Source organism: Thunnus maccoyii, chromosome 9 (assembly GCF_910596095.1).
Source record: "Thunnus maccoyii chromosome 9, fThuMac1.1, whole genome shotgun sequence".
NCBI classification, from domain to species: domain Eukaryota; kingdom Metazoa; phylum Chordata; class Actinopteri; order Scombriformes; family Scombridae; genus Thunnus; species Thunnus maccoyii.
Window position 1 is genome coordinate 34,272,626 of NC_056541.1, and position 15,390 is coordinate 34,288,015.

Here is a 15,390-nt window from a genome sequence, read left to right on the forward strand (position 1 = left end):
ATCTCACAGGGCATTTACACTGGTGTTAGTTAGTGAATCTGTGGTGATGGTGAGCAAAGCCAGTATATGAATGTGATGAAATGTTTTGGTGAAGCCAAATCTGACTTTCGGTACTCAGTGTCACTTTGAGAGCAGCAGCTGTAGATGCTTTGGATGCTTCTCATAAAAAATGAATCATTGTCATCTTGAGATTTTAACATGAATAAAGTAGTAAAATTCTTGGGACAGTGGAAGGAAAGTCAGCTCACTTTTACTCTTCTCGTGTGTCCTCGAGCGTACACCTCACGTGCTTGAGAGAAAGTGCACTCACTGTTTGTTTTTTGTTTTTTTTTCCACTAACAAATTCAGGAAACGTAGGATATGGTGCAAACAAGCCTTCCAACAGAGCTAGCTAGTGGCTCGGATTGTGTTCTTAAGTTATAATACCAATCCCGAGAGGCTGATCGCTGCTTTTCTTAGGCTCGGTTCACACTCTGCTCAAAATCTCTTCTTTCTGACACGATGCCTTGGTTGTGCAGCAGTGACAGCTGAATATACAAACAAACCCTTCATGTCAATTCTTAACATCACATTTTAAATGATCTGAAATGTGCTGCAGTCATCTCAGGATTCTGTGTCGTGTCAGTAAAGTCTTACTACGTACGTGGATACTATGGACATATTTTGATGTTCTTCTGGTCTGGGGATGTTGGAAAGAAAGAGTAGGTAGCTTCCTGTTTCAACATGACAATGCCCCCGTGCACAAAGCCAGCTCCATAAAGAAATGATTTTCTGAGTTTGGTGTGCTCTGACCTCAACCCTGTCCAACACCTCTGGAATGAAGTGGAATGCCTTTTTCTTTGCACAAACCTTTAGTCAGTCCTTGCTTTAATCCCGATCAGGTCCACAGTTGTTATTCTCTTCCTGATTCTGACTTTTGACTTCCACTGTGGGTAAAAAAGTGATTTTTTTCCCCACTGACAGACACAGAAGATTAAAAAGGCATTTCATAGGTCTTAAGACTCCAGGGGTCATGAAACTCAGTCAGTCTGTAAACAACCACACCAACTTTAGAATCAGGCCAGGACAAACTCTCAGCCGTTGTTTTCAGTGACAGGAGCACTAAGCTGACATGAATTTATGTCTGTGTGACTCCATCCATGTTATGACATGAGATTCGGGCTCGCCTGCTCTCTGTCACGCTTCACAGCTGAGCGGCGGGCTGGAAGTGGCATGCCCGACAACCCAAATCCTCTCAACACTCTCAGCCAGTCTGTCTCCGAGGAGTTTTAACCTGAAACCACATATTTACCATTTAGAACAAAAACATATAGAACTAATACTGATATTTGACTTTCATCTTATACATGTATACCCATCAGATCTTATAGATATTGGTTTATCAGCTTGTGCGAATAATCTTCCGTGTCACTTGTTGCATACTCTAATGCATATACTGTAGCTGAATATTCCTCATATTTCATATGCACTGCCCTGTTTTACTATTAAGTTTATTCATGTAGGGCTGCAACTAATTATTATTTTCATTACCTGTTAATCTACCTGTTGCTTCTTTGATTATTTCACCAATCAAAGCAAACATCAATGCATTAATGCCTTGCAGGACTTGCAAATGTATCTACGCTTTGTGAGACGTGACACTGCTCAGTCACCACATACAGCACACAACACAACCAGCAGCTCTTACTCTGATGACGTAAGAGGCCCAGAGGACCTCAATGGGATCAGCAACTCACTGATATACATGACAGATGCGGTGCAGTCGAGTTGTGTAAGGCCTTAAAAGTAATTGGAAGGATTCTGGAGGGTAATATGGGAAAGCAGCAGAGTACACTCAACATGTTTCCCTGGAAACCATATATATATAACCATATATATAATTATTCTTAGAAAACAGAGGCCAGGGTGACATCCTTTATTTTGTCTTTGTGGAAAATGTTACAGATCTAAATCATTGAATGAACCTTTTTTGTCTTAAGAATTTCAGTCATTTCTATTATGAGTTTAATATAATCAAGCATTTCTTTGATAATAACTACAGTATACAGTATATTCCTGAACTAATTATATTAATTATTATACATATTATGTAGAATAGTTAGCCTTAAATCATGCTCTATTTGATAACTTGTGTACTGGATACACTTTTTTTAGTGTGTTGTTCTCCAGGATGATGAATTTATATGTTTTGAGGAAGTGTCCACGAAGCCCACACATTAAGACTTTATGAATACAAATAGCAGTAAATCAGGTTAAACTGTGCTACTAATGTGTTTACTTGTAAAATGAAACACTTCCAGTTTGTCTAAACAGTTAATGGGAGACCAGTTATACTGCCATGTTCTATAAACATGAAACCACCCAGTCTGCTGCCTCAGCTTTCTCATCTCACAGAGGGGAAAGTTGAGGTTGCAAACTTTCAGCTGAGTCTTTTACTTTCTGAAAGAACCAGAGTAACCTAAATATGTGGCTTTCTCGTTTGAAATGTGGATTTCTTAGCTTTGACAGTGATGTCTTTCACAGTGTCTGTTTTCTGCCTCCACAGCAACCGCTGGTCCGTCTGCGCGGCGGGGCCATCGTAGGCGAGGGCCGAGTGGAGGTGTTGAAAAACGGAGAGTGGGGCACCATATGTGACGACAACTGGAACCTGCTGTCTGCTACCGTGGTGTGTCGAGAGCTGGGCTTCGGTACCGCCAAGGAGGCCCTGTCTGGAGGTCGCCTGGGACAAGGTATGCTGCTTTTATATTCTCAGCGTTTTGTACAAAGTCAACTGAGTCTTTCTCCAGACGCTCCTCGCTGTATGTTCACATGTGGGAGGAAAAGAACATTTTAAGAATTTTCAAAGGTTTTTGAATGAATAGGGAAAGCGTAAAGATGAAATGTGAACATCATAATCATGTACAAAAAACCTGAAAAAAACTGAACTAACTACACAGTAGACCTGAAAGAGTCTTTATTTTTGGAACTGTACATGTACATTGCGTGCATTTATGGAATAGAGGGTAATGACTGTGTAGCAAAACCACATATTCCAAACATTTGGAGCAGTAATTCTATCCTTAAGGCTTTCCTCTTCACCCCTCTGTGCCACTGAGCAGAGTATCATGAACTCAAAGACCTGATGGTGAAAGCGATTTAGCTCGGTGGAACAGGATTAGTGACACTGTGGAGGTCAGTGAGGAAGGGAATCCATTCCTCAGCTGGTATGAACTCAGAGATTGCTCTGCAAGGATTTATAGATTCCTGTATATTCAGTCTGGAAGTTACACTACAAGAGGAGGAAAAAACCAGCTGGACTGTGGACAGAGCCTGTGGAGAATAGTGTTTGGACTGAAACAAATCTTTGACACGTTACTTTCCATGCAGAAATGTTAGCAGACACTCTGGAAGCTCAGATGCCAGAATAGAATAGAACATGTAATCAATCAAATGAGATACATAACAAATGTGGTAAAAAGAGAACACTGAGATTAAAAAACAAACAAACGGTTGTTTCCAGGTGTTGGTGAACACTGCTGAGTCACTTGACTCAGTGACGCTGACTCAGCGCTGACTCAGCGTCACTGGGGCTGAAGACTACAGAAATCTGGGGGTGTGGAGTTAGAGAGTTAAAGCTGCTACTAGTAGAACATATGTGAACCATGTAGGTGCCAGGTTTTAACGAGGAAGGATAATTCTTGGATATCTCTGGATTACACAACAGTACACAAATAAACAAATCTAAACATCTAAAACAAAGCACAAAACACTGAAACAAGGTTTGTGGTTCAGTATTTTGAGTTGAAAATGCTTATTGCACTTGGAATAAAAGAATAAAATACTATAGCACCTCCCAGAGTTCAGATTTTGGATTGAATTGATCTGTATATGTTTATGATACAAATCATTTCTCAATCTTTACTCTTCCTGTATCGTCTAGTTTTGTTTGAAAATGATTCCTGACAGCAATTATTAAAGTTCATGATTCAGTTTTAGTCTCTTTAGTAATCCAAGAGGAACGTGTGCTTGTATGCATGTGATTGGCCGACACAGCGCTTTGCTGGATGAAGTTGAACCTGGTTCAACTTGCAGGACGACCGTGTTGCCTCGACGAACTGCCACCATTCAAATGAATGAGAGAGCTGCTTTTTATCACATGTTGGTCTGATCATGAAAATTAATAATCATTTCAGTAACATTGACGTTTTTCACTTCAAAATAACATATTAATTATTAGTACATTTTTTGTCTCGTTTCTTCAGCAGAATCATCGTCTACTGTTTGTTTTTGTTGAAAGTGATTTTTTTTTTTCATACTTTTTGTTGTCTGTGTGTTTATGTGTCTGACTGTCTCAGACTTTAAAGGATAACTGAGGTTTATAACAGCTGAATCATTATTCTCAATAATACCCACCAGATTATCTGCTTGAAAACATTAGTTAAAAACAAAAAAGTCCGATGGGGCGAGACACACGAGTACGTTGTACATAAATCCAGAGTTTAGCCAAACGTATGTGTTAGAGACAATGAAGACATTTTTACCTACTTTGACCTTCTGCACCTGGATCTCAGAGCACAACGTTATCATAACTGACAGAAATCATGACCAAAATTATACAAGTAAGTTGTAATAGACTGTAATAAAAGTGATATAACTTCTATGCTGGAGGAGAAGTTGCCTGCAGGTTATAGAGGGCCTGCTTTTATTGTCTAGTTATTTTGTAATGGAGGCTTTCACTGTGAGCGCTGCCTCTTTATGGTCTCCACTGAGCAGTTTCTTCCCAGTCTGCAGCTCGGTTATATCACTGGTTGCACGTGGAGTTTTACAGCAGGTAAAGCACGTTTGGAAGTTGGTACTCCACCCAACTATAACGCGCTACTGACCTGCTTTTCCTCTGTTAGACCATATTTTAAAGCCTGAGCTCACCTGTCATCAGGATAACTGTGGAAAACTGTGTCCTATACCACAGAACAGCAGAAAGACTCCTGAGCTGTGTGGTATTTCTGAACAGGAAATATTTCCTTTTTCACAAACAGGGACGTGCTGTACATTGCTCCACATTCCACTGACATTAGGCATGGAAAACTGCTTTTTGAAAGTCATTTTTCCGTCATGATTTCTCATCAGTGGCTCTCTGAAAGCTCATAGAGAAAAACAAAACTCAGATGGAAATAATGAAAAACGTAGATGGTAATAGTAAAACATAAGAGAGAGGGAAAACAAGTTCTGAGGATCATTGGAGATGAAGGCGTGTCTTATTAGCAGAGACAAAGCTCACAGAAATGAATTAGAGCTGTTTGAAATCATCTCCAGTGACTGAAGACTCTGTCATTGCTTTTAAAGATTCTTCATGGTGATGGACCTTAAACATGACTTGTAGTGCACAAGGAATATTCACTGTTACTTCACAAGAGACAGACTGACACTTTGTCTTTTGTAGATTTTGAAGGAACTGGGGAAAGACTCATTTTGGTATGTCTCAGTGTGTCCTCAGAAGTCCAGGTTCATTCTGGTTCATTCTGGTTCATTCTGGTTCATTCTGGTTCATTCTGGTTCATGTTTGTCTTTGTTTAGCACATTTTAAACTATCCTTTTTTTTTTTTAAACTCAGCTATAAGTCTAGCTCATAATTTTGTCAATTTAACAAAGTATAAAGCTACCAGGGATGTAAATTCTTTTAAAAAATGACACAGAAACCTATGAAATGTGTATAAATCTTGAACGTGATAATCTCTTCAAATATTATATTATAGAGCAACAGTATAAAAATATTGTTTCACTATTCATACAAATACAACAGGAACATGTATTTACATGTAAAGTGATTTTATCTCAACAGTTTTTTGTGCCTTTTTCATTGAAACTGCAAATATTTATCATTTACAGTTTGATTGTTTTATGTCACATCAGAACCTTCAATCTGTTTTCTCAGCTTGACTCTACATGATATATAAGTAAAGTTATGTTACTATAAATAAAACATGGTGAGTGTATTCATCAAGTGTGAGCTGCTAGTGAGCTGTACTATTTAATGTGGATAGTTGTACAAAGAAAAAGCCTCCTTTTCAGATAGTTGTTATTTTGTCTGTGCTCTCCAGGTATGGGCCCGGTCCATATGAACGAGGTGGAGTGCTCTGGGTTTGAGAAGTCCATCACTGAGTGCTTCTTCAACAAGGAGGCTCTGGGTTGCAGCCATGAGGAGGACGCAGCCGTCAGATGTAACGTCCCTGCGATGGGCTTCCAGGAGAGGGTGAGCCTCAGCACAGATAGATTATCTATCAGCGTCAAGTTACACTAATGACTGTTGCTTGCAAATTTCAGATACAATTCTACAAGAGTTTCACATGTTCATGCAAGATAAAACACCAGAGGGATTATCTCATTCTGCAAACTGCAGCTTGCATGGTACAAATTTGATGGAGCGGGCCCCAGTTCGGCCTACTTAAAGTGGCTATTATCAATATTTTTATAATAATGTATCGAATGACAGTGTGTCAGAGCCATTGCTTGTAGTGATGAACCTACAGAGAATTATCAGCAACTCTGCAGCTCCCCTCGGCTTTATGGAGCTTCATTGTTTAGCTGTCTGCTTGCACCTTTACTGTTTTGGTTCACTCTCAGCACTCTAATCTCATTTCAGCTGCAGCACACAGCTGTTTTCAGAGAGAAAGCTCTAAAAAGCCGCTGTACACTACCTGCTCAGCACCAAACAGCAAACAGACACAGTTAGCTGTAGACTAGCTGGTGAACATAGTGGAGCATTTAGCAGCTAGGGAGTTAGTAGAGAGCAGAAACAGCTAAAAGAGAGTGAATATTGGACAGAAACACGACTCCACATGAATGATAATGTTGCTCTGTAACTGCTGGATGTGGAAATAAGCAGCTGTTTCCTAACAACGTCAACATATCAACTTAAATAGAGATGATATGTCAATGTTGTGTTCACAAGTTGTTTCTACTGCCCCCAAGTGGCCAAAAATCAGTTTTGCAGTTTGAAACATGCTTCTCAAGACTGCAGAAGGACGGCATGTAAGGAGGTTGTTTCTTTTGTACTTGTATAATGTTGAAATTGTTTTCTTCCTCCAGACAGGAGTTGGATCATTTTACATAGATTTGAATAGTTTGTACCAACTACAACCACAAACTAGCTTTGTCTCTTCATGACACATTTGTGCTTATATGCAGTATGTGCTTCTGCAGGCTTCTGGTAATGTGAACATATAGGTGTCATATGATATATTATATAATGATATGTTTATATTGGTTATGTACATTTTAAATGACTTTTGCATGTATAGTCATTTTCTCTAGATTTAACTTTATTGTCAAAGTTAAAGAAAATCCATAAAAATATGCAGAGAAACTAAATTCTTAACTGCTTTTATTTCTTCTTGGTCACAAAATAATTAACTGAACATCATGTTACTGTAACTTTTGTGCACACAGCTGCGTCTGAGTGGTGGTCGTAACCCCTATGAGGGACGTGTGGAAGTGCTGGTGGAGAGAAACGGCTCTCTGGTGTGGGGGACGGTGTGCAGTGAAGGCTGGGGAACCATGGAGGCCATGGTGGTCTGCAGACAGCTGGGCCTGGGTTTCGCCAGCAACGCTTTCCAGGTACGAGTCACAGCAGCTATGTGGTGGGGTTTGCTCTGTATAAAACCACATTTTATTTCTTTCACTTAAAATGTTACAGCTTTTAAAGTAAAACAAAACTAACAAGTGGTACATAATGTGTACATGATATCCTTCCAGTCAACTGTAACCACAGTTCCCAGCAGAAAAACCCTTTTCTGGCCCTGACTGCTAGATCTACAGTAGGTCTCCAAAGTCCCAATCAACTGCAATGTGTCTGGACAGTTACATTTACAGGTTTATCATTTCTTAATAAGGAAATATCCTGGAAAGAAGTGTGTAATTTGGTTCTAACTACAGAGGGAAGATTATTTGAGTTCAGTTAGTTTTGTTGAGTTGATTTAAACCAAAGAAAATATTCTCTCATTATTCACTCAGAAACATTATTCTCTGTAGCAGATGAATTGTTTGCTTGCCTGTTGACAGATTTTGCATGTTCAGCTGACTCTACTGTAGGTCACACTAGCAAATAATAGCAATTAATAGATTGTGTTACAGAGCCCTTTCCAGGAACCTTCCAATGAATTTACAGTCACAAATACCATAAAACCATTAAAAAAGGTGTTATCCTGTGAGCAAGCACCTAGCTGCATCTACTGAGCTGCGCAGACTCAGCAGTAATCTACCTGACCATGTAAAGTATTCAGTTTAATCAGTGTAGTTTTCAGTCCATGAAGCAGTTTATTTTCCTGACAGCAGCACGGAGTAAATCTGAATCCCAGTGTTACCGAAAATGACACGCAGCCAAACTGTGGATGTCAGAACAAAGTTGACTTTATAACACTTTTATGACCAAAGACTGCTGGGGATAAAAAGATGAAAAGCACAGAGAGAGAAACAATCAAGTGTATCCTTCTGTTCTGGCTGGACTGGATCTGGCGGTGTGGAGCCAGTAAAGCTATATCCTGACTCTGCTGCAGGGTCACCGCTGTCTGCCAGCCCCTCTGAAATGCCCCACGGGAAGCCAAGAAAAACCAGAACTCCTCCAAGTCTCCAAATACACTGTATATGGTACAGAAATGAAAGTGGTGTAAAAATCATCCCTTCCTTCACTTCAGATCAGTTCATCAGTTGGTAGCACTGCTTTAATCAGCAGCCAGTGAGCTGGAATCATTGCTGTAGATTATGGTCTGGTTTTATTGACTCACCACCAGTGTCACGTACTGTTGTCCTGAGTCACAGGCGTACTCCCGAGTCCCTTTTTCATTTTTTCCAAATGACCAAACACAGTAAGGTGCTTGCAATCATTTCCTGTGCAGTTCAGGTTTTCTCGTCAGGAAGCCATGTGAGATCCTAAAAAATTTCCTTCAAGGTTGAAATAGTGTTTAATGTGAAAAAACTGTAGCCGACTGCTTTTTAGTTTCTATCTGCAAAAGTAATGAATGAAACATTGATTTTGCTCTGTATATAATATTTATGAGGCTGAATGTAAAGTTTCAGTTTATTTTGAGGAGGAATCTTACAGAATTAGTTTGTCTCTTTATATCTATACATCCTTACAGTTCATTTGATGGACATTAATGTACATGAATCAGTCTCAGTGGCACCGAGATAACACAGGACAAGTTGTGACTATGGGAGTATACAGCTGCCAAAATCAAAATGAAATAATTTAATCAAGTAAAATTTGAATTTCCGTCTGTGTGCACAGGTGACAAAATGTTTAGATTCAGTTTTCATTTTCATAAAATTACTGATAAAATGAATGTGTGTGTCATTTTCAGTTTGCTCCCACAGAACTCTGGCTTAATAATGTGCAACCTAAACTAGAAGAATGATATTGCTCAGTGGACATTTGAATATGAATTATGCTCCTATTTTAGCATATTAATAATGAAAATGGAATGGAAATGGCCTCGCTCATTTCACAAAAGGGGGACTGGTAGAATCCTGCCATTATGATGATTTTCATTTTCATCAGAAATAAGCTACAGTCAGGACACCATTAATTTCAGATGTATTCAAGTTTAGGTTTCACATTGTCTGCTGAATTGAAAAGTCTTTTTAATGTTCAATTTATTCTTAATAACGGTGCTTAAATGCTTGGGAGCAGGCTGAAAGTGATTTGTCAGTGGAACTTTTTTTTGCATTTTAAACTTTTATTTTTATTTGACATTCACTCAAATGGAGAAATGACATTTCAATTTGATGAAATGATTTATTTTTAATATCGGCAGCCGCATACTTCCATAGAGTCCTACGGAGGATCGCTGTGTTTCTGTGTGTCTGTTGTTGCTAAGAACAACAAATGGCTCTCTGGTGTGGAGAATTGATACCTCTGTTAACTGCTGACACCTGTAGGATGTTAAGATAAAGAGCTCTTCTTGTTTAACGGGGAGGAAGATTACAGTACAGCATGATAACAGTAACAGGAAATGAGGGGGGATTCATAGTAACAGCCTTTCAAAGTGTTTGCAGAGTCGTGGAGTGAAGAGCAGTTTTATGAGTGGAAACTAGAAAATGATGGTTTCTGTATGATTATAGGATGAGGTTTACCTCGAGGCAGGTATGAGGAGTGCTGTCCATTGTATCAGGACTTATGAAATGAAGGAACTTTTTCCTATTACTATGTTGTAGCATTTCTCCTTTCTGTATATGGAGGCTCGGTTCCAATACAGTATTTTTTAAACATGGGAATAGTTGTGTTGGCTCATATTTTTTGGATTGTTATGTTGGTAGTTTAGAGGTTTCACTTCCTAGTTGTTGTGAATAGAAAAATATACCAGCTAATGTAAGATATAAATGTTACAATACAGAAAAACCTCATCATCAATTCAATGAAGTGTCACGTCCATGATGCTGTTACAAGGATCATGTGTGCCCTCTAGTGGTCAGTCTGGAACGTTACCCTGCCTAACCCTTCATTGGACAATTAATATTGATCTCCATCAAAAAGGTACCAAATAGTTGCTGAGTATCATCAGTACTGGTAAAATAGTTATATAGTATTACTGCAAAGCAATTAGACATCAACCAGCTTTAATATTTTATAATTCTGCAACTGTTCAGTGTCTTGAAGTCAAGCACTCATGTGCTAGTTTTATTATTATTATTCCCCAATATTTTTTAGAACAGCATCCATCATTCATCTCTATATTCACTTAGCGTTTTTCAGGCACATGCCCTCAAGGACTTTACTTAAATACAATTTTTAGGCTCTTTGTTTGAGTATTTCTATTTTATGCTACTTAATACTTCCACATTTTAGAGGCAAATGTTGTAACTACATGTATTTGCCAGCTGTAGTTACTTTTCAGATTCAAGTTTTCATCAATAATATGTTTGATGTTATCCTCATCTTGACCAGCTACAACATGATCATGCATTAGTATTGATAATCCAGTAATACATCATTAGAAAGACTACCAAAAGGTGTATTTGGTGTATTTTACATAATGAGTACATTTACTTTTGTTTCTTGGGCACGTTCTACTGATAATACCTTGGAGGATTTTTATAGAGTAAAATGATGAAATCAGGACTTTTACTTGTGATAGTGATGTTGCTATTTTAAGTAGAGTAAATGATCTAAATATGTGTACTTGAAAATTGCACAATTTGTCTCCAGAATTTGAATTATGTGCTTCTTTTAGCATATTAATAATGAAATGGTCAATTCCATAATGGTCAACTTGACAGATTACATAAAGGAGCTCTGGTAGCATCCTGCCTGTCATGAAGAGTGGAGCAGGAGACTGCAGGCAACAATAACCTGAAGAATAAAGCTTTAATAAAAACTGAGTGCAGGCAGAACTGAACAGAACTGAACCGAACAAAGGATCCAACAACTGAACTAACGAGGTGATGAGGTGCAGGTGGGGAGTTGGGCGGAGAAGCTCAGGTGAGGGGGGTGAGGTGATGAAACAGGAGAACAGACAGGGAGCTGATTGGCCGGGGATCGGCCCAGGGCCAAAAACACAACCCTCTTCATAATTAACTGATAAAGATACATCTTCCGGTGGATGATATGTGGATGTAATCCTGTTGTGGCTGTTTTTTCTCAACAGGAGACATGGTATTGGCCGGGGGAGGTTAATGCAGATGCTGTGGTGATGAGTGGCGTTCGCTGCTCTGGTACTGAGATGTCTCTGTCCCACTGCCTGCACCACGGAGCCCACCTCACCTGCTCGAAAGGAGGCGGACGCAATGCCGCTGGCGTCTCCTGCTCTGAGAGTAAGACGCCTAAACTCATATGTTATTGATGGTGAATACTTTTGAGAGAAATGGTGTAATGTTAGGGGGTTAGGGTTGCCTGTTAAAGATCCTAAATGTATGGTCATGACTGAATGAATGAATAAAGAATTAAGTAATTGACTTAATTTAACTTTGACTACATCCTTTGCCCTTCGTTTGGCAGTGAGGTAACAGTCACACTGAAAAGCTTTCACTCTTTTGTTCTGCACATTGACTTTTAATTCAACAAACTCATTTTTTTCTGCCTTGGAGAAATGTTTATATAACTGAAACTCCAAAATCCCTCCTGAATCACAAGAGGGCTCTACAGCTTCAAACTGAGACTCATTTACATCACATGTGCCAGAGCTTTTTAAGTATTTCTAAATATGTTTTGTCTGTGTCTGCTTCTCTGTGGTTTCTCCTTCATCCTCCTGCCCACCAGCGGCTCCAGACCTGGTGCTGAACCCTCAGGTGGTGGAACAGACCACCTACATGGAGGACCGACCCATGTTCATGCTGCAGTGTGCGTACGAGGAGAACTGTCTGTCCTCCACCTCCAGCGCCACACCGGCCAACTCCTACCGCCGCCTGCTGCGCTTCTCCTCCCAGATCCACAACAACGGCCAGTCCGACTTCCGGCCCAAAGCCAGCCGTCACTCCTGGGTGTGGCACGACTGTCATAGGTCAGTGTCGTAGAGTGCAAGGCGTGTGTGCCGTGAGCTTAAAACTGCTGCACATAGCGCTACAGAAAGTCCCACATCTTGTGGTTCCTTAGTTGGCTGGAGGAACTCTACTCTTGGCAGCTTCACATGATTTGCAGCTTCCCACACGTCAAACCTTTGGCACCTTTGACTGGAAGAACTTGACACATCGTACGAAGGCCCACATCAAACTTTCTGATGCATTTTTGTGCTGCGCTTTCAGCCTGACAAGGTTTGTAAAACTGCTTTTCTGTTTGTGTGTGTAGACATTATCACAGCATGGAGGTGTTTACTGTCTATGACCTGTTCAGCCTCAACGGAACCAAAGTGGCAGAAGGACACAAAGCCAGTTTTTGCCTGGAAGATTCAGAGTGTGATGAAGGTGAGAACCAATTTCAAGATATGAAAAAAACTTTTCAACTTTTCAAAAATGTGGCAAAACAACCTTCTTTCATATAATCATTAATGGGCTTTTAAAGCTGCACCAGTAGTCTTCTATTAACTGGGTTTACAAAACCTGACTGGAAATAAATGCTGATTTTGCTCTGTGTGTTTACAGCTTGATTTGCTGCCCCCGATTGGCCAAAAAATTAATAATGTAGCTTTAAAATATAAAAATCATTCTCAGAGGGTTTGATTACTATCTAATTTTTCTTACTGCAGGTATTGAGAAGGTTTATGAATGCGCTAATTTTGGAGATCAGGGCATCACTGTGGGCTGCTGGGATACCTACAGGCACGACATCGACTGCCAGTGGGTGGACATCACTGACGTCAAACCTGGAGATTACATTTTCCAGGTGATGTTTTCCATCTTCTGTTGTTGTTTCTCCTCATAGTCAGATATCCTCATTTCCTTTCACACATTTCTCTCTTTATGTTGTTGACGAATCCTCCATGTTTGTCCTTTTACAGATTATAATTAATCCAAACTATGAAGTGCCCGAGTCAGACTACAGCAATAACATCATGAAATGCAGATGTCGATATGATGGTCATCGTGTGTGGATGTACAGCTGCCATAATGGTGAGACCTCAATAATCTGTAACATCTGCTGTATTTGTTATGGTGGTGAAACTTATTCTACTGTTGCACTTCAGGTCACTTCTCAGTGTAAGTGCTACATACGTGTCAGGGAAAACATGTTATTTGACTGTGTAGTTTTGATAAGAGATGCATACCTGTCAGTAATAACATTATGTTCTAGTGCATAATTACAGTCGTACTAGTGCAATAATTACAGTTATTCTAGTTCAATATGTACATCTATTGTAGGGCAAAACTCAATACTTTTGTACATTTGTTGCAACAAAGTCCAGTTTATTTCCATTTTTCTTTGTCAGCAACAACTGAGAGATTAGTCTAAACGTCAGACTTGCTTTGACTCCATCCTTCTGGTTAGCGCTAGCTAGTTAAAAGCTAACCCCTCCCATGAGATTAGCATTACAGTCCTCAACCTCACATCTCTCAGCAGTCAGTCTGGTCTGTCTTGTAGTTTTCCAGTCACATTAATACAGTGGAAATACTTTTGTTTGATTAAAAATAATTTAATAATTAAAACATTTTCTCAGTTCGATTGCCACTTACTGGTTTCTGCTGGAACTTTCAGCCGCATCTCACTGCTTTCATCAGTGAATGTTGTTACCTAAGTTGCTTACAGGAGATCATATCCCGTCTCTGTGTGGAGTCTGAGAGTCGAAAGCTCTGGAAAAATCCATTTGAGTTAATGATTGCTTTGTTGCTTTGTCTGAACTTCTGAACTACTGCAAGGTCAAGAGTGAACTTTCACACTCTAATATTATATTTATTACAATGTTAATGGTAACAGCACAGAGAGACAGTGTTAAGTTGACTCATTATTACTTATTATGATAATTGAAGACAAGTCTGAGCACTTAGCAGGGCAGAAATCCCCTACATTTATCATACAATAGAGATGATTCAGACTGTCGGTAGAAGGCGTCAAACGAGGACAAAGTGCATCCTGTAGGTGGTAACTGTGTCTCTGTGTCTCTGCCAGGTGGCTCATTAAGCACTGAAACAGAGCAGACATTCCCAGGCCTCCTGAACAACCAGGTGACCCACAGGTAAAGAAGAAGCAGAGGAGAGGAGTCGACCGGCTGTTCCCCCTCCTACAGGGAGACTGTCTGAAGCCCACCAACCACTACACATCTGTGGTGGATTCCCCCTGCCAGCCTTGCCCTGGTCAAATCATCCTTTTATGTTCCCCTCATCCATAAGGCAGCAGCTTTCTTTGACCCTCCATCCTCCTTTTTTTTTTCTCCCCAGCTGAAAGAATATTTGATCCCCTCCTCCTGTCCAAACAGAGGCAGCTACAGCCTTACCAACACTTCCATCCTCCCTGAGGGCAGTGGAGCTCTCCGCCTGCCCTGTGACTTTTGAATGAGTGATGAAATCAACCTGCTGGGAAGGGGCAGGTATTTAACACCAGGTGCAGCGTCGGGGAATGTCATCCAAGATGTGCATTCTTTGAAGTGCAGCACTCTAACAGAGCCCGGCTGCAGTGCTTTTTTGTTCAAAGCTCACCCCGGAGAGTTTGGATGTCTGTGCCGGGTCACCTGAGGATGGCGAGGAATCGTCGATAACAGCGGCTCCGGTCTGTGTTTGGAAATAAATGCTTCATTCTTTCCGCTTGCATTTACTTCGAGAGTTTCATAAAGTGCCTTTTACACACTGAAGTCCACATACACTGAGGTTATGCTACACAGGCTAACTGAGCGTTTCATAAGCTGAAGGCGCAAGTTTATGCAAATCAACTAAGTGTTTAAAAAAAGTGCAAACAGACCAATCTGCAAAGCTAAAACATTACAAGCTAAAGTGCCCCAACATCATTTTTTTAGTATATTCGGAGCATTCTGTGGACAAGACTGTAGTCTGAAC

General features: G+C 40.1%; 1 protein-coding gene across 2 annotated transcripts in view; it reads left to right on the forward strand.

The window, feature by feature from the left end:
* Positions 1–15,147, forward strand: part of loxl2b (lysyl oxidase-like 2b) — a 43,717-nt gene extending 28,570 nt beyond the window's left edge. Inside the window, exons 6-15 of one of the 2 annotated variants that reach the window (XM_042421328.1) lie at positions 2,546–2,729; positions 6,078–6,229; positions 7,426–7,593; positions 11,619–11,784; positions 12,230–12,470; positions 12,755–12,870; positions 13,152–13,288; positions 13,404–13,515; positions 14,510–14,576; positions 14,779–15,147. In XM_042421328.1, the coding sequence (XP_042277262.1) occupies positions 2,546–2,729; positions 6,078–6,229; positions 7,426–7,593; positions 11,619–11,784; positions 12,230–12,470; positions 12,755–12,870; positions 13,152–13,288; positions 13,404–13,515; positions 14,510–14,576; positions 14,779–14,782 (1,347 nt within the window). In that variant the 3' untranslated portion in view covers positions 14,783–15,147. Of the gene's footprint in view, positions 1–2,545; positions 2,730–6,077; positions 6,230–7,425; positions 7,594–11,618; positions 11,785–12,229; positions 12,471–12,754; positions 12,871–13,151; positions 13,289–13,403; positions 13,516–14,509 lie in introns of both variants that reach the window. The other variant, XM_042421329.1, reaches the window with a different exon arrangement.
* Positions 15,148–15,390: the final 243 nt, after the last annotated feature.